Source organism: Adiantum capillus-veneris, chromosome 27, assembly GCF_014529385.1.
Source record: "Adiantum capillus-veneris isolate H3 chromosome 27, ASM1452938v2, whole genome shotgun sequence".
Taxonomy (NCBI): Eukaryota; Viridiplantae; Streptophyta; class Polypodiopsida; order Polypodiales; family Pteridaceae; genus Adiantum; species Adiantum capillus-veneris.
The window spans coordinates 97,383,091-97,401,666 of record NC_140957.1 but is presented as its reverse complement, the minus strand read 5'-3'; the positions used below and the strand labels follow the sequence as shown (position 1 = coordinate 97,401,666).

General features: G+C 43.8%; 1 protein-coding gene across 3 annotated transcripts in view; it reads left to right on the top strand.

Moving 5' to 3' along the window:
- SGR2 (shoot gravitropism 2 (SGR2)) overlaps positions 1-10,681 on the top strand; it is a 181,435-nt gene extending 170,754 nt beyond the window's left edge. For all 3 annotated transcript variants that reach the window (XM_086502623.1, XM_086502622.1, XM_086502621.1), the window contains 9 exons: positions 7,621-7,956; positions 8,050-8,122; positions 8,216-8,318; positions 8,774-8,867; positions 8,939-9,001; positions 9,597-9,636; positions 9,729-9,829; positions 9,892-9,938; positions 10,028-10,681. In XM_086502623.1, coding sequence (XP_086358749.1) covers positions 7,621-7,956; positions 8,050-8,122; positions 8,216-8,318; positions 8,774-8,867; positions 8,939-9,001; positions 9,597-9,636; positions 9,729-9,829; positions 9,892-9,938; positions 10,028-10,292 — 1,122 coding nt within the window. In that variant the 3' untranslated portion in view covers positions 10,293-10,681. The remainder of the gene's footprint in view (positions 1-7,620; positions 7,957-8,049; positions 8,123-8,215; positions 8,319-8,773; positions 8,868-8,938; positions 9,002-9,596; positions 9,637-9,728; positions 9,830-9,891; positions 9,939-10,027) is intronic.
- Positions 10,682-18,576: the final 7,895 nt, after the last annotated feature.

Sequence of the window (18,576 nt, the reverse complement as noted above, 5' to 3'; positions counted from 1 at the left end):
AACAAGAAAACTACAAACAAAGAACTGATAGGAGTGCTACCGACTCCTATGGGTGGCTGGTAGGCTGAGCAATGGTATCATGCCATAAAGGTACAAAGTGGGGATAAGTGTCACCATGATACAATATAGCAGTAGCATGAAGCCTATCCCGATCGACATTCTGGGTGTCGTGCTAGAATCCTGTGGATCCTCTACCGCAATCTCCGCCTGTGCTGCGTGGCTCCCCTCCTCAGTCGCGGTCGTCTCGATCTCCCTAACTCTATAGCTCGATCAATGAGAGTACCGCTGATGTGTGTATGGGTGGGAACCGAGCTCTTTGGTGGTGGTGTCCCCTCTGACTCTGTGGTACTCAGACTGAAGAAATCTGAGATGCGTCTCTGGGATTGTCTCTGTCTTTGCCCATTCAATAGAGCGTCTCTAAACTGCTAGGTGTGAGCTAAGCAGCTAGGTGGGATAGCTAAATCACAAAAGATCCAGCATCGGTCGTTGGCAGATCTCATCAATCTCCTCCATGGTCAATAGCTTGACCGGGCGTCGTGCATGTTGGGCCAAAGTGATCCGAATCCTCTGATGCAGCCTCCGTCGATGCTGTGTAGTCCTCCACAGTCGCGGGCGTCTGGATCTCCCTAGCTCGGTCGCTCGGTCGATCAGTGTGCCTCTGGTGTGAGGCGACGAGCTCTCCTGTGGTAGTAGCTCCTCTTGATGTCCAATGTCTGCTCTAAAGAAGTCTGTGATCCGTCTCTGAGACTGGCTAGCCTCTCTCCTCATCAGGCTCTCTCTATGTCTGTGCAGCTCAAGCAAAAACAAGCCCAAGCATCTCTGATCCTCGTATCGCATGACTCTGGAGAGTGGTCCAAAGCCCTCTCTGAACAAGCAGTGGAAGCGGCCACGTATCTCGTAGTAGACGGGGCAGTGGCAAGTGTAGTGCAACTCTGTCTCAGGCTCTATGTCACACAGGGGGCATGTCCTGGCCTCTGCCGGTACTCCACTGTATCTCCTCGTCTCGATCCACAGCTGGTGTGAAGATGTGCGTATTTGGCCAATAGCACATCGTATCCCATGAGACAAGTGGGTTTCCATGTATCTGGGCCTCATCACAAAACCGTCCTCCGTAAGCTGGAGAAGATGCTCTCTGTAGAAAGCCATCTTCGTGCCCAACTCCTGTGCTCGCTGTATCCATGTCCTCTTGGTGTCTAGCTGAGTCAGGTTCTGGCGGATGAGCCGGTGATCTCGGACTGTGTAAGAGTCAGAGAGGGTGCATCCAGTGAATACTAGAAGGGGGCAATCTGTCTATACTGAACCCATGCGCGTGAAACCATGATGACATCTCCCCATACCAGCACGATGTATCTCCCTGCATGGCTAACTGGCGAGAGGACTCAAGTGCAAGGCAGGCATATCTGTCTCTGGGAAGTTCCCACATGCGGTGTATGAAGGAGACAGATCTGGTGAGCGCCTCTACCACTAGTGGGGGGGCAGCTAGCTCTGCCCGGATAATGGCCTGTGGTACTGAAGCCTTGGCTCTAATGAGCTGTGAGATCATAGAGACTAGTGGCTTCCCCATATCCCCCCATCCATCAGTGCGACCTGTCCTCCCGTGATGGTCCAATGAAGGTCCCCAAATCTCAGCTCCAGAGAGCAATGCAGAAGCCACCAAAGTGTCAAAGAGCCAGAGCTTTGTCCGAGGCTCCTGAAATTGAACATGTGAACACATCCTCTCCAATCTACCCAATGCTGCGTGGGCTCTGGTCATTCTATTCTCTGCTGTTCTCCTCAATGAAAATGATGGTCCACTAAAAATCACTCCAAGGTAAGTGTAAGCATTTGTATACTCCACCGTCTCCTGGCTGTATGTGAATGCGGGTGTTGACCTCCTGATCCACTGTGGGGTGGTGTTAAATACCATGACCTTGGTTTTACCAAGGTTGACAGACAAACCACTTTCATGGGCGAACCTATGCAAAGCATCCAAGTGACATTGCATCCCCTCCGGGGAGTCAGAGATCAACACAATATCATATATAACAGTAGTGGAATCCATGACCCTGCCAGCTGTGCACCTCTATCACCATCTCTCTCAATATAGTCAGAAACCTCATCCACATACATACCAAATAGAGTAGGAGAGAGCGGGCAACCCTACTTCACTCCAATAGTGGAGTGAACCGCTGTAGATAGGCCCTCTGAGGTGTGTACATGCCCCACTACTGACTGTATAATGCCATGACCCCCCAAATAAGCTCTGTAGGTACTCACAGCTCGTGTAATCTGTGCATCAATCTAGCTCTGGGTATTGTTTCAAATGCTTTGCGGAAGTCCACAAAGCTACAATAGATCCGTCTCCCATGTGATCTGCCCTCCTCAATGATGGCTCTAAGTGTCAAGATATGGTCAAGAGTAGAAAAACCTCTCCTGAACCCTGCCTGCCCAGCTGCGCGTATCCTCTCTCTTTTTGCCCATCTGCTGCTCAAGAATGGATGCGTACAGCTGTGCCAATGTGTGTCCGATCATGATAGTGCGATAATTCCCAGGCTCCATAGGTTCTCCCGACTTGAAGATAGGTACAATAGTAGATAGGCTCCGAGTATCAGGCAAGCCCTCACACATGGCACGGTTAAACATAACCGCTAGAAGCTCTGCTAGTAGATCTCTGGCATGCATGAAGTGCTCATATGCTCTCCCAGTCCTCATCCTATCGATGGCCTTCCTCACCATCTCAGCGGTGAAAAAAGCACATGTGTGGGGGCATGGATCGGGGGGGGGGGGGGGGGGTGGTCGGGAAGGGGCGGCTATCTAGGAATTTTGTACAGAGATGATGCATACTCACCCCAGGCCTTTGTAGAGGTAATGCCAGGGGGGGAGAGTGCTCATGAAAGAGCCGCCATGCCTCACGTGAGTCCTGACTCAAGAATATCTGGTATAGGTCCTGCTCTAGGCGAGCCAAACATGCCCTGTTCTTCCGCCGCACTAGGCGCCGGAAGTCAATCTGTGAGTGATGTCCCCCAAAAGCACCTCCCTCTGAAAGTCTAGCTCTAGTCTCGCGGCATTCCTCATCATACCAACTATTCTGGGGCATGCTCCCAGGACGGCGTCTCTGCTGAGGTTGGGTGTGTGGGTATGCCTCTGCTGATGCATTATCTAATGTTTGTGTCAGTATAGTAGTAAGCTCCTCCAGAGGTCGCCCTGGCTCTTCTGTACATAGGCGTCTGTAGATCCCATCTATGTATACACAATCCGTCTCCCGCGTGAAGGTGTAACGAGTAGGGGCTGTTGCCTGTGGCCTGTGTGCTACACTAAATTGGAAAGAGATGGTCAACGACACAAGAGCATGATCCAGTGCCACCCCGAGCATGATCCAGTGCCACCCCGACTGGTCTGGGTCCAACCATGAGATCCTGGATACTAGAGATGAGACTCGGCTATGCCATGACATAATCCACTGTGCTGGCTCCATGTCTGTGTGGAAAGCATGTAAAACCCCCCGCATCGGGAAATCTCTGTAGGCCATTCAAGATGAGAGAGAGAGAGAGAGAGAGAGAGAGAGAGAGAGAGAGAGAGAGAGGTTTCTGGGAAAGGACAAAAGTACAACGCAACAAAATGTCATCTTTGCCATTGTGAAGGAGCCATGTGGGCTGGCAAAGATGACACCCAAGTATACATAAGACCATCGCCACCTCTACCCGTCTACATGCAGCCATAAAGACTATGGGCCTCTTGATTGCCTTAGAAGTATGAAAGATCATGACCTTGTTTTTCCCAAGGTTCACTGTCAGCCTTCTCTAAAGTCGTCAAGCTAACCAACAGAGCGTTTGCAAAGGTTTTCTTTTTCGCTAACCGCGAAACGGAAAAATATTCTCCTTTTGCTAATTGCTAGGGGTACTCGCTCACGGAAAGATGTAAGAGTTGCTAACCACATCTTATTCTCTGCTAACCGCGGTATTTCCTCGTTGACTGCAAGATCCTCTCGCTAACCGCAAGTCTCATCTGGCAAGAAGATACCCTGTCAGTAACTCCCTTCTCCACGGGATGTCTTTTAATAGTAATCAAACAAGTTTACCTTAAAGCTAGACAAATTTTTTTTTTCTTTTTGCAAGCAAAAAGATCCTTCCATTAGTTAAGAATAATTGCCCGAAGGCTACAAACCACCTTTGTGAGAGAGGGCTACATCAGAATCACGGGGAGACTCTCTTAGTGAAAAAAATATGTACAATGAGGGCTAGATCACGAGATGGGGGGAGGAAAAAGCCACACCGGTGGCTGGTAGTGCCATCTAGGCACACCCCGAACCATGGTGAAGAAAGGCCCTAGGCACCAAAGTCACAAGAAAGCCTCTTGGCGCTCCTGCATGCGGTCGGTGCTGCCTTGAAGTCTCTCAAGTTGACCCTTCAGTGTATGAATCAGCTCCAGCCAAATGTCACGAACAGTCTTTGCCGGTGGAACATGGCGAGCCTCGAAGATGCAAAAGCAGCGGGCCTGCCAGATGAACCAGAGTGTCAGGCCGCAGATGAGCTCCACTGCACCACTCCTGGGGGATGAGCTCTGTGGCAAGCTGAAGTGTAGGTCGACCCTCCTGGATCACTATCATCCTGCTGGTGGAAGCCAACTCAAAATGGAGCGCAAGGCTTGTGAGAGTGGACCAGGCTGCCACACCCCAAGTGTATTGTCGGGCTGAGGAGAGGGCTGGCATCAGCCCGAAAGGGACACTAGTCTTTGGGGCCAACAGGATGTCATTGTTTACTTGGGAGCACTCTAGCTACCAAGTCGTGGATTGTTTTGAAGTGGTGAATTCCAGTTGCAGGTTTATTTGTGAAGTTTCTTTGTGTCATAAAGTGCAAGGAAATTTAGACGATATAGTTCGGGTGAAAGCTAAAGTTTATTGCCCTTTAGTAAGGCTACAGGCCGGTTTCACCTTGTCACCCTTCATTGTTCACATCTTCAATAGGGGTTTTTGGCTTGAGGGTCTTCTTGAGATCGACCGTGCCTTTACACAAGGCATGGGACCTCGTGAACCCTGCCAACTATACAATTATCATGATTGGTGACATGCTGGCCAAGATATATAGGGCAGTGTTGGTTGTAAGAGCTGAGCACTTATGTAGAGTGAGAGGGCCTTAGGGAAATTCATGGTCCACAACTGCACTTCCAAAGAAATCCAATCCGCTTCATCAGAGAGACTCAGCCATATGAAGAGGCACATTGATCCGAAATCATCTTCGTGTCCTTCATCAATCGGATGTGACTATAGAGAGATCATGTACTGTTGAGGATAATAAAATGATAAAATCTGAGGATTGACACACACTCACAGAATCGCTCCCACTAGATCCTTTGGCTTCTGGATGTTGCTATTAATAAAGCCTCAAAGCTCCTATGAGTCAAAGACCGCCGTCATTGTCGCTCTCCAAATGGCATAGCTCTCGCCATTCAATTGATGATCAATAGGAAAGGTGGGTAGGGTTGGAATCATGATTGGTTGTTAGGACAAGCAAGCTTGAGATCTGGGAAGGACTAGAGAAAGATGCCTCTATTGTTGCTTTCTGAATTTCTGCAAAGCTTTTGAGATGGTCCCTTATGAGAGGTTTTTCCTGTCACTCTTATCCTTGGGAGTCCCGTCAGAGGTGATATGGGCATAGATTCTTTGTATCAGAGAGGCATTGTCAGAGTACGATGTCCTGGAGGATTTTTGGATAGCATTGCTAGCACCATTGGTGTGACGCAATGCTCCCCCCTTGTACCGATCCTTGGGCTATACATTGATGAGGTAGCAGACTGCATACAAAGTCAAGGCGGAGGCGGGGCTGAGATTGTTGGCACACACGTCTACACCATTTTATATGCAGATGATATTGTGTGAGTTACTGGAGGGATTGCAACAGCACTTACATGCAGTGGAGCTTTTCTGTGCGAACACTGAACCTTGGTAAAACCAAGGTTATGATCTTTCACACCTCAGCACAGGTGTAGAGACGATCACGTCTTCTTTTTGAGGGCAGATAGGTAGTCATATCTGATTGATACATACCTCTAGGGATCACTGTCACTAGCACTGAGAGGTCCAAGGTAGAGGACTGATATTCTTTCAAGAATCTCTTTCAAACGCTTACCACTGAGAGCTTTGGTATGTCTGAAACATTATTTTCACTGGCACATCAAACTACATTAATTGTTCTGTCTTGAACCTGTCCCCCAGTGAAATGATCAGCAGTATCAGAATGCTCCACGTTAGAATGATAAGCTGGATTCTTTGCCCAAACAATAGCACTTTTGCTATGTGAGAAAATAGTGAAAAGGTCTCTTGATTTCAACAAGGGGTCCTGCAGCAAAAGCACAAGCCCAATTTCTTTGGAAGTGGAGAAATAATAAGCTAGCCAGATGGTTGAAAGAGGCATGAATCTAATGTAGCGATACAAAACAGTACTGGTGTACCTTGTGCCAATGAGTGAAACACGGTGATAGATGCTTCGGCAGAGGAAAACCCAGCAAGGGCACAAGTTGAGGATACTTGTCTCCAAGGGGCAAGGTTCCAGGGGGATGAGAGTTTGGAGGTTCGAATCTTGGTTCATAGAAAGGCTCGTGTATTGTATTTTGGTGCATCTATAGCATCGCTTGCCTTTTGCCTGGGCATGCGGCTGAGTTGTATGTACAGAAATAATGTATGGTTTTCTGAGGAGGAGGAAGCACAGAGTGCATAACTACCTCACACAACGGGGTCAGTAGAATAGGCTATAGCCAAGCTGGTGTCATGTAGTGCCAGCAAAGAGTGTCATGCTGGACTGTAAAGAAATGCCCTGCTCCTAAGGAAGAAAGAAAGAAAGACTGTATTAATGTCTGCAGGTGGCCGAAATCGGCCTATGAGACAAATCAATGTTCAATGATGGGGTATCATTGGTATCCAGAAAGCAAAGATATATAAATTGAAATCCTATACTACTTGCCGTGGAGGCTACGAGCATCTGTGTAGTGTGCCAGCTGAATATATACAACATAATCATCATCATGGGTGTGCTGATAATGGAGCCCTATTACGAATGGCTGTGATGCAGTACTATATGCATTCGGTATACAAGCATGAATGAAAAGCTAGCTCCATCCTATGCTGGCACCACCACTCCATGCTGTCAATGCTTCCCTGGAGCTCGTTTTACTGGCCTCGAAGGGGCGAATCATCTTGATCCCAGAGTTTCTATTTGTAGCTGTTTAAGTTTCCAGCACAGCCATTAACAGAAGCCATCACAGCCTGATAAACTTCTACAACATGCACTGTCCTAGTAATTTTTCTGCCAGCTGGTGGCAAGCTCGTCATGCAGATAACCTTCTACACCAGGGCGAGTATAATATCCATCTACTTTGCAAAATCTGCTCTGCATTCCTCTATTTTGCCAAAGATTGCATGCCCTTTGAACATACTTGTTCTTGCCTATTGCTGGCGGTGGTGTTTTCTTGTCTTTATTGTGTGTTAGTAACTTGGTTTTTATATGTCCCATTGCACTGTTGTTTTATAACTTCCTGAGGTTGCATGTAATTTCTGTGCATCGTTGAGGTTGCATGCAAGATTATAGTTTGCAGCAATCATCCATGAAGTATACTTTCCTATATTCAATCAAATCTTTTATTTCTCAGATTGCAAAATTGAAAGCGAAAATCGCATCTCTTGAGGAAGCCCACAATGCTAGTAAGCAGCAGGTTGGAGGCATGGATGAGTACCTTTTGAAGTCTGGTAGGCAAGAACAAAACTTTGAGCAACCGTCTTCTGGAAGCACATCAGAGAATAAGGAAAGCGAATGGCTGGAGGAGAAGAAAAGCGGCGCAGTGGAACTAGAAGAATCTTCAGACAATCGGCGTCTTGCTTCACCAGCTTCAACACGGCCTAGCAGTCAGAAAAGGTATTTGAAGCCAAGATCCAGCTCAAGGAAGAGGTATACTCCCTACATTGAGTACACAAAGCTTGCTTTTGAGGTAATTACCTTTTCATCTAAAGAATGTGCATCTATGGTTCCGTCTGTTTTTTGTACTGTAATGTACATGTGGGTGGAATTTTTGCTTTTGTAGGTGGATACTTTCTTTGCTGTTGGATCCCCTCTTGGAGTATTTTTGTCTCTAAGGAATATAAGACTGGGGATTGGTATGGCCCTAAAACCAAAAAAGTTGGTCACCAAATGGTGTCTTACAACTATTCTTTTGCTAGGCTTGTGAATGATTTGATCTCTTCAAACAGGTAATGGAAAAGGGTACTGGGAAGATGATGGCATTGAGGAGGAGATGCCTGCGTGCAAACGGCTGTTTAATGTTTTTCATCCATTTGATCCGGTTGCCTACCGGTAAAATTCCAAACAATTTTATTTTTCGTAAAATCTAGCCTGTATTGTCAAATACATATGCACAATTTTTGGCACGGTCGATAGGACAGGAAATGGCTAATTTTTACTTTGTTGACGATCTGGATGCAAGTCTGGATTCAATCAAATCTATGTACAAAACAAAGCTTATAAGAACTCAAAAGTTTAGTTAGAAAGAGGTTGACAATCTTTAGACTTTTTGTGAGTAGTATTTGTAACAATTGTGTCAGTCGTCTGTATTCTTACTGAAGTAATGAAGCATCGATATCAAGCAATTACCAAAGATTGTATTAAATTAACCATAAATTTGAATATGATGAAGCTAAAAACTCTGTCCAAGTCATCATGTAAGAGTACGCTGGCGATTTTTATGTGTCCATTGGAGTGGTTGACTTCATGCCATGGTTCTTCATTCACATAATAAAGTTGTTGTGCAGGATAGAGCCCCTAGTATGTAAAGAGTACATGCACAACCAACCTGTGTTTTTGCCCTATCACAGGGGAGGTAGGCGTTTACACATTGGTGTGCAGGTAATTACATTAACACTATTGAGGCATGTTGTTTTTTGAGTCTTGTGGGGTTTATGAGATTGTTTTTCCAGGAATTTGGAAAGGAAATGTCTGCTCGATCCATGGCTTTCGTCCATTCTATAACAGCTGCGGGGGTAAGTTTCTTCACTCCTCTTTCAATACCTGGTTCTTAGACAGGAGTGTACACCTCATTCATCCAGTTAAATTTTGAGTGCTAGTGCCTACGTGGCACTAGCAAATGCCACATAGGCACTAGCCGCTCGAAACATATCTCCCAACCCACCTCATGCACCATGCATGGATGTTTTGTTTTCTCTCTCCATTCTTTGCTCTTTCGGAAGTAAATTTGCAAATGAAGGATATGTTGCTTCAGAAAAAAGAGAGTTATGTGTTACCAACCCCTGCTGTTAAATTGGGAATTTTGTGATTTCGAGCTTTGCACAATGGCATTTCTGTCTCTTCAGAACTTACTCAATTGCTTGCACTCACCCCCTCTGAAGTACACTCCTTTGTTGGGCTCTTCTCAAAAAATCCACATATAATACGTAAGAGTTGATGCTGCCTAACTGAATTCCATCAAGGCCATCTTCTTTACATCTTATAAATTATTAACTAAACTCTCGACCCATTTCTCATAATCAGTTCCGCAAATTGGCTCAAAAGCTAGTTGAGGAGTAAGGCAAGATGTAAAGTCTGACAGCATGCCTCTTTTGTATTCTTTGTGAACAGGACCGGGTAGCAAAAGTCTTTTCGTCAACGTCAGAAAAAAGTTTGTTGTTTAAAGAATCTTGACCATTTGTGGTGCTCTCACCCTTGTTAAGTGTGAAATTATCATTATGTTAACACTGTCTTATGTGTCAGTGGAAGAGCATGTACAAGAACCAAAGGAGAGAACTTACGGGTCATTTATGATTGAGAAATTGACTGGGGAACCAAATGGGCGTATCGACTTTATGCTGCAGGTAGTGCCGAAAGTACTACTAAAGGTTTTACAAGGGGTTTTACTAATGTTGAGATTTTGCAGGATGCAACATTCGAGCATCAATATCTCCAAGCAATCAGCTCGCACACGTAAGTTCTGTTACAAGTGGACTTCTTGCAAGCTTGTTTCATTGAAGGTTGGGGAATGAAAGCTCAAGTTTGCTCTAAAATGCTTGTAGAGCATATTGGCAAGATGCTGATACGGCACTCTTCATACTCAAGCATCTTTATCGCGATATCCCTGATGAAAGCCCAGATTACAAAGCTGAAACAGCTGCAATAGAGGAGAGCAACGATGTAGTTGAGGCCACACTCGAGCCAACAACGGTGTTAAACGAGAGTAAAGTGGCTGATGATGAGTTGGCCTTCACATTTTCTCGTAGCGATAGCCTGGTATCCACAAAAAGTAATTCTGGCATGAGATTGTCACAAGAACAATCATGATCCTTTTTCTAGATTTTAGACTTTTGGATTTGATTTTTTTAGCCTAGCTCCTATTTGAACATAGCCATTATCAAAAAGTAAAGAAAATGATTGAGATTGTAATAGAAATTCTTGTGTGATATATCTCGGCTCTTGTCCTGCGCGCACCTTGAAACAGAAGACAATACACAAGAAGTTGTAAAATTAAGAGTTATGTATATATTACAAGTACAAATGGATGATGAACTTATTGTGAAACCATCCAAAAGAATGTAAGTAGTGTTGCAACACCTATCAACCATGTCGTCTCTGTACACATTTGCAAGATAATGAGTGCTTGTATTTGAGCCTCATCAGATCTTTAGCTTGAACTATTTGAAGGAAATTTGAGCACAAACTTTGCTTGATGAGATTACAAGTTACTTCCAAAGGTTTTTTAGAGCCTGTATGCCATTCTTAACTAACATGGACTTAGTGTAGGTTTGTTTGGCAGTTCATTTCAGGTGGCATCTATCTTGGGGTCATCTCTAAGCTTTCCATTCAAGATTAAGGTGCAAGGTCCTAACATATCTGGGTTTGTAGTGCAACTTTCCTGGTTGGAAATGGAAAATCCCAGTTGTATTTTCATTGGACCTTGATTTTAAAGGTCAAAATTCGGCGTTTTAGTTATGAATTCCGATAATTACCTTAATTTTGGGCACAGATCCTGGTTGTCTCATTGGTTTGACCTTGAAAAAACAAGGCCAAGAAAATGGGTTTTCTTGGGCAGCAAGGGAGTTGATGCAAGGAGAGAAGGGACTTCTGTGTAACATTGAAATATTGTGCTATTCAAAGAACTTGGTGTAACATCATAAATGTGCTATTCTCATCATTTTGGTCCCCGTTTTTCCTTTTCCTAAAAGTAGCCTTTACGTCATTTGTCATGATTCTTGGTTTTTTAATCTCTCAACTTAATTAAAAATGTTGTCCTTGTAACCATGAAGCTGCAGCTTTGCTATGCTAGTTACGCATAAACAAAAATGTCAACATAGAGATAGCCAATATCAAGAGACGGAAAGCATAGTTTATCAAAAAGACCACTGATCATACACCGTTGCTTGCAATAAAAGTTCCCTTTGTCATTTTGCTTCAAGCTAGCCTTTCCTTAGTGAGCCATTTTTCATGGGCTTTGGATTCAAGTAGGTCCAGCCAATTTTACTTTTGGGTTGAATTAGAGTGTATCTCTCTTTGACATCAAAAGAAAAGTTGATTAAAGCAAGGATCTCAACATGTGGATGGAGAGAGAGAGAGAGAGAGAGAGATATGACACGTGGGAAGGCGATGAAAGAGAGAGAAAAAGAGGGAGAGATTTTTTTAAGGGAAATTCCCTTCAAATTTCAAGAATTCCCCCTTGTGTCTATTTGGATTGCTCAAGATTTTCTAATCTTTATTCCTTTTTTACAATTGAGATCACTTGGCTCTAAAAAGGCAATTCATCTCCAAAGTCTGTTGTGCGCGAATCCTACCTAACCGACTCGAAGCTGGGGAAGGCAAGGCAACTCGCAGATGTGAGGAGCACAAGCTGGAGTGCTTTAGCAACTCGCAGGAGGAGGTTGAAGACGTGGCATCAGGAGCGAGAGTGGACGACGATGATTTTTTTTTAATTCTTATCACAGACAGGGCAGGAACACAAAGTGCAGACAGAGCAGGGGACGGTGGCAGCGATGCAGGGAGACACAGATCTCTCTCTCTCTCTCTCATAGGTCATTGTGGCCTTTTGAAGACGTTAATATAACATCTCATTTCTCTCTCTCTCTCTCTCTCTCTCTCTCTCTCTCATAGGTCATTGTGGCCTTTTGAAGACGTTAATATAACATTTCATTTCTCTCTCTCTCTCTCTCTCTCTCTCTCTCTCTCTCTCTGCCAGTGGCTCAGTATGGTCTGCATTGGAATGGGTGTGTGTGTGTGTGTGTTTGTGTCATTTGTCTGCAGGTCAGAGATTGGAGCATGTTGGGCGGTCTGGCTCTTGTAGAGCCCATAGGAATAGTGTCTTCCTTTGATTATGCAAGCCTGGTGAGGGTAGGGGAACGCAGGGAGAAGTGCGTAGTGACAACGATGGCGAGCTCAACTCAGGATACAAAGTGGATGAAAAGGGGTAGTAAGGGTGCCTTAAATAGCAAGAGAATAAGATCTGAGGTGTGTGTGAAGAAAATGGGAAGGGTCAGTACTGCAGACGTCAAAGAGCTGGAGAATCAAATATGAGGTGCATGAGAGGGTGTGTCGGTGATCAGCCCACACTCGAGCATGGCATTGCAGGAATTTTATGAGCAAGAGCATCAGGTTACTGAAGCAACAATGCTGGAAAGCTTGTAGGCCCTCTCTCTCTCTCTCTCTCTCTCTCTCTCTCTCATGGGGCTATCGTTGCTACTTGCCTGGGATCGGATATGAACATTGGAGCCATGTACTGGTGCCAAAGGCGGACAGAGCGAGAGAGCAAGGCAGACCACGATGGGCAAGGAGCTGCATGACGATGGAGCATATGCTTGCAAACTCTTTAAGAAATGGAAGGGAATTTATCGCAGGTGAATGGGAGAGAGATGTGAGGGACCGAGAGACAAGCATGGCAGGTGTAGGCAATGGAGCAGATGGAAGAAAATGGCGGCAAGCTACGTGCAGAGCCAACCATGGCAAGCATGGGGGTGATGATGGTGACAAGAACACACATGGTAGGTGTGGCATGATCATGTGACGACAAGAGACTTTCCTTAGGAATTCTTAGATTCCGTAGATTAGATGGGAATCTGAAGGCATAATTAATTAATGAGCAGAGAATGGACCGAGTAGGTTGAACAATCCTTTTCCTTGCATGACGCCGTCTCTTTGGCTTGTCTTCTGGTTTTTTTTCCCCTCTTTGTGGCTAGAATTATGGCATGTAAATCTGATCGGGTGCTCTTGCACTAGCCACCCCTCAGCACTAAAGGGCACGGGAGCAAAGAGATGGGATCTACGGTTGAGGGTGTGCGCACGAATCTCAAGGAGATTTGAGGGCTCAAAAAAAAGGGGCGTGGGGTGTTGCTCGCACGATTCGAACCCGGGTGGGCGCTGGGCAAGGTGCATGGCTTATCCAACCCCCCATGTGCATATGTTGACCATGGTGGACAACAAACGCATGATAAGTCAACGTGGACAGGCGTGCCCATGTGCAAGTTTACTTTTCGGCGTCCTAGTTTACTTTTGGTGCATCCTACGGCCCTGCGCGCCTCTGCTTTTGTGCCCGAGCTTCTCAGCCGCCGTAGATCCCACCTCTGGGGCTTCATTTAATGCCCCGTGCCCTTTAGTGCTGAGGCTAGCCACCCCTCCCTTCGCGACAAGAAATTGGGTGATGTATGTGTATATGGTAGATACATGCACTAGTCATAACAAAATATAGAACATTCAGCATTGTTCCCACATTTGCAACTTCATTGACAGCATAGAGCAAGAGACACACTTGTATGGTAGTATGTCCAATGGGGGATATTCTTGTCACTACGCTAATGATATTGACACAAGTCGATTTCAAGGTCTCACGGTTTTGTTCTTTTCTGAAGCCTGATGATCTGACTAATCTTGCATATTGCAGCTCTAATGTTTCTATCAAGGCACTTTGCATGAAGGCTTTGATTATTAAGGAATCATTTTAGTTCACAATTTGGGCATTCTCTAAGAACTCAATTCAGTCATGATTTGCAAGGACATATTATTGTAAGCTAGGTTTCATCATCTGTTTGTTCCATAATGGATCATTCGAATACATACATGTGGGGATGAAAGTCCACCGCATAATTTGTTGGCATATTTTTTATCAATGCAATCTGTCACGTACGTGTGTGTGTGTGTGTGTGTGTGTGTGTGTGTGTGTGTGTGTGTGTGTGTGTGTGTGTGTGTGTGTGTGTGTGTGTGTGTGTGTGAGAGAGAGAGAGAGAGAGAGAGAGAGAGAGATTTTACTTCATCAGAAAAGCAAATTTTTTTCGTGAATACAACTATCACTTCATCCTACTTTTATGTAAGTGTGGTGTGAGTGTCCGTCAATGCACAAGATAGATTAAATATTGTCAAAGGCCTAAAATTTGATATCACTAGATAATTATTTGGTCTTTGATGTTGTATAGTGGTATCAATCATTATAGGGGTGTAAGCCATGAGCCACTCCCTCTAGATTATAAGGACGTGGATAGATATTTGGTGATCAATACAAATATTGATTTTATGAAGAATTTTTGGTACAAATGGTTCATATATAATACATTGTAGATAAAGTAATAATGCATAGTTTATTGTGAAGTTGTTATATTAATTATACAATTCGCTTAGATGTATTACAAATGTCCATATTTCTAACTAGATGTAGGTTAGTTAGGTTTACTTAAATGTATTAAAAGATATTCTCACGTTTTGAAGTAGATTTTTGTCAATTCTTAGGTTGACATGAGTGCCAATAATAGCAGAGATTATTTGGGAGTAGGAGAACGGAGGAAGCTTTTTGAGGGAGCTTTTGAGAAAGATTTTCTTGGAGATTGGAACAGTTGATTATTTTATTGAAAAAGATTTCTCTATGCTCCTTTTATGGGATCGAGTCTTGAAGGCAAAAAAGCAGCACCTAGTAAGGACAACCACAGTGACTACAAGTTTACACATGATAGTCACAAAAACACGAAATATCTACTTGCTCAAAAAATAAGTCAAGTTTGTACACCCTCTTTCACAATACACGGAAAGGTTTACAACAACAAGCAAAAGCCATTTATTTACAAGATCAAACTGCTTGCGAATAAACAAAACACATCTATTTATTCACAGAATGTTTAAAGCATCCGTATATAGTGGTTGACCAAAAAGATCATTGTCTACAAAATACGAGGTTTTCTATTGTAAGTCTACTCTATGAAATGGGCAAGTGGATCCAATTCCACAATGTTCAGATGCGGCTCTACAAGAGATGTTGCCTTCATGGAACACTCTACCTCATCTGCAAGTCTCTTGTTTCGCTCTTGAATCTCGTGGTCGACAGGCTTGCATCTCCAAAACACTGTTTAGTCTGGTGGAGACGTTGCTCTCAAACACTATCATCATACGGCCCATCTGGCTACCCAACAAGGCCAAGGCTCTGTAATCACCCTCGTATTGAACGACAATGTTGTTCTCATTGGTGTATTGTACAAGCAACTGCCAAAGGAACCAATGCCCACGTCCCATATTCCCTACACAACAAATATAAAAGGACTTAGTAACAGGTTACAAAAAAACTCTACAAAGAATCAATGAACGATAGATTGTACCTCGCAATGGTGTCCCACCCTCCTCGTGTCCAATCATCCTCTTGTAGCGAATCGAACTAAGCATCGTCTGATGGAATGTCAATGGCCTCTAATGTCTAAGTCTTCTATTTTTTTCATTGCTGACACCAACAATGTGCGTACGGTTCTACTTTTTGTCTTGCACACTGTTGTTTTACATAACATCATGTTTAAGTGGTCTTCTCGCCACCCAACACCTGGTGCCATATCATGGACCATTCCATAAGTATCTGACAGACAAACAACCACGAATATACCTTTGTCATCGACTGTTGCCAATGCAATTCGAGCTAGTTGTCCAAAATGGCATGTTTCCATCCTGTTCCAATTAGGGACTTCTGAACCGGAAAGCCCATACACAGGCACATTGGATGGTAGGAAAAGAATAGATGCATTCACTGATGAATCAATTGTCGTTGTCTCGCAATGGCATTAGACACCTCTCCACAACGTGTGGTATGACATTGCTCAACAAAGCATTTTTCAAGTCATCTTCTGTCTTGTCCCAACCAAGATGCAGAATCTCGATACGCTCGTGACCACTAGCTGCAACAAAACCATGAAGTAAGTAACAAGTTCTCGAAACACTTGAACAACCATTTAGCCGGTTTTGGAACTTATCAAACGACGGTATTGTGACTAGTGGCATGTATGAGACCTACAATATTTCTGTTTCCTGACTCGTGGCGGAGTCTACCACCTCCTCTTCAGAAATCTCACTTCGTTTTCCTGTTCCTGAACAAAAAGGCCATATTAATAATAGAGACAACCAAGCTTATTATTCTTACGAACATCAATAGATCTCATGTTTTGCTTTCATTCGAGCCTCTTGTTTGTGAGCCGGAAGCTTCATCGGAATGTTCCATCTGCATAACAAAGCAGAATTGCTTAGTGAAAATTAAACGGCACAACGGCGACGGTGCACACAAAAGATCCATTTGAAACCACTGTCTATGGTATATGTCAAGTCGTATCAAATCCCTCCCTTCGAGGCATTTGCACACTAGACTGTACTGCTATGGACATTTGTGTATGCCCACGTGCATCTCTTCTCTTTTTCTCACTGTGTCGTTGTGTGCTTTTTTCTCGCTCGAAGGGAAGCATATCTCATCATATTCCAAGAACCAAGGTAGATCTTGGTAAACTCTCTCCTTGAAGTTGCGGGCCACTTGCAAAGGGTTAAACACTTGCTCTGGTTTACCGATTTCAAGCATTTTCTGCAAGCTTGCAACACCTCTGATGGTAAACTTATGCTTTGCAACCATTTAATACAAGCTCTAGAATTGTAAGCATGGAAATTCTTTTTTTTTGTATGTGACAAAAATATATAGTGAACAAACTTGCAAACACGTCTTTTGCATGCGTTTGCCAATGCTTTAGCCACCTCTAATTGTGATCCCTATTTCATTAGAGCCAGCTCATAAGCAAAGCTCTTTCCTCTATGAGTAAGGTCATCATCGAGGAACGAATCAAGGTCAGGACTAGGCATGGATGTTAAATGTATACTCAAGATGCTGTTGTGCACGTTCATCGCTTCTCTTGCAATCAACAACCAAAATACCTCAACCCGTAACCACTCTCGAAAAAGAGCTAATTCACATGGGTCGGAAAACATTTGACATGCCAAATAGATCCCCTAACAACCTAGAGAGATAGATTGTTAATGCTAGAACTAAACGTATTCACTAGTCTGCGAGATATCTAAACTCTTAACAGTTGCCTGATCAGTAAAAGCCATTGCATGGAGAATGAATGTTTTCTTGACAGGGAAAAGATTTGCACATGCAAACCCATACAATCTTTCCTCTATCAACCATTTTGGTCGGCTGGTCCACTCAATTGTTTTGCAATTTTGTTATCTTTTTGAATGGTGCATTTGTTTCAAAGAATACTTTTTTATAATTGCTTTGAAACTCCGAAGGAAGAATTCTATCCTTCTCAACGAGCGATGATCTTTTTCAATGCCAGGGTGTATTTTTCCTGCATGTATGGCACTATTGATAATTATTTGTTGTGAGATATAAAAATTAATGCAAAATAATTTTTGAAAACTACAGTGGCATTCCCAGGATGTAGAAGGTGAGACATTAGAGCCACATGTACATTATACCATGCTTTTCTCCCTACCCTCTTGTCAATGTTTGCCTGCATCCAACTGTAGCCACACATGGCAATTTCTCCATGATTGCCTCCTTCAAAGCAAGCCCCACTGCCCGCACCATCGATAACATATTAGTGTAAGAGGTTGCAACGTATCCCGTCTCATTCAATCTACATCGAATTGAGAATCATAGAATGATTAGATTACTTTGATTATAAAGCTAGCTACAGAATCGAACATGCCTAGAGGTACTTACTTGTTTATACTTATCACAATGTTTAACATGTCAACTTCATTTGAAGAGTCTACCTCCACAAGTTTGACACGAACCCTTGGATGAAAATCGACATCTTTTTCATATAGGCACACCTACAATCACAAAAAAAATCACACATCAAACTACCCCAAAACACTCATTGAATCTACCAACATAGAAAACAAAACTTACTTTGTTTAAGAACTTCTATACAAGCGGCTAACCTATGGTTGCCATCCCATGCATATAACATTTTTTCGCAAAGGTCACACCAAAATGTATCTTTGATTTCCACCTCAAACTCTTCATTGACCATCCGCCACAATGGATCCCATGTTTGCATGATAGCGTCATCAACATCGATGCAAGGATGGTTCGGTGCATTCATAGAGCACATGAAGAATCCCTTGGGCTCATAATATCTCTCCAACAAAAATGTATCGGCCAATGGTTGGAGACGCTTGGAATCCCAGCTTACTTGTCTTGCTTTCTCTAGTTTCAGCAACCGGCATAGAGGAACCCAAGGCAATGGAGTTTCATGCTCTATCTGCATTATCCAAATTATGCCAAAACCCATACTTTGTAAAAGGGACTGCATACTTTCAATACATAAGTTCACAATCACCTTCAAAT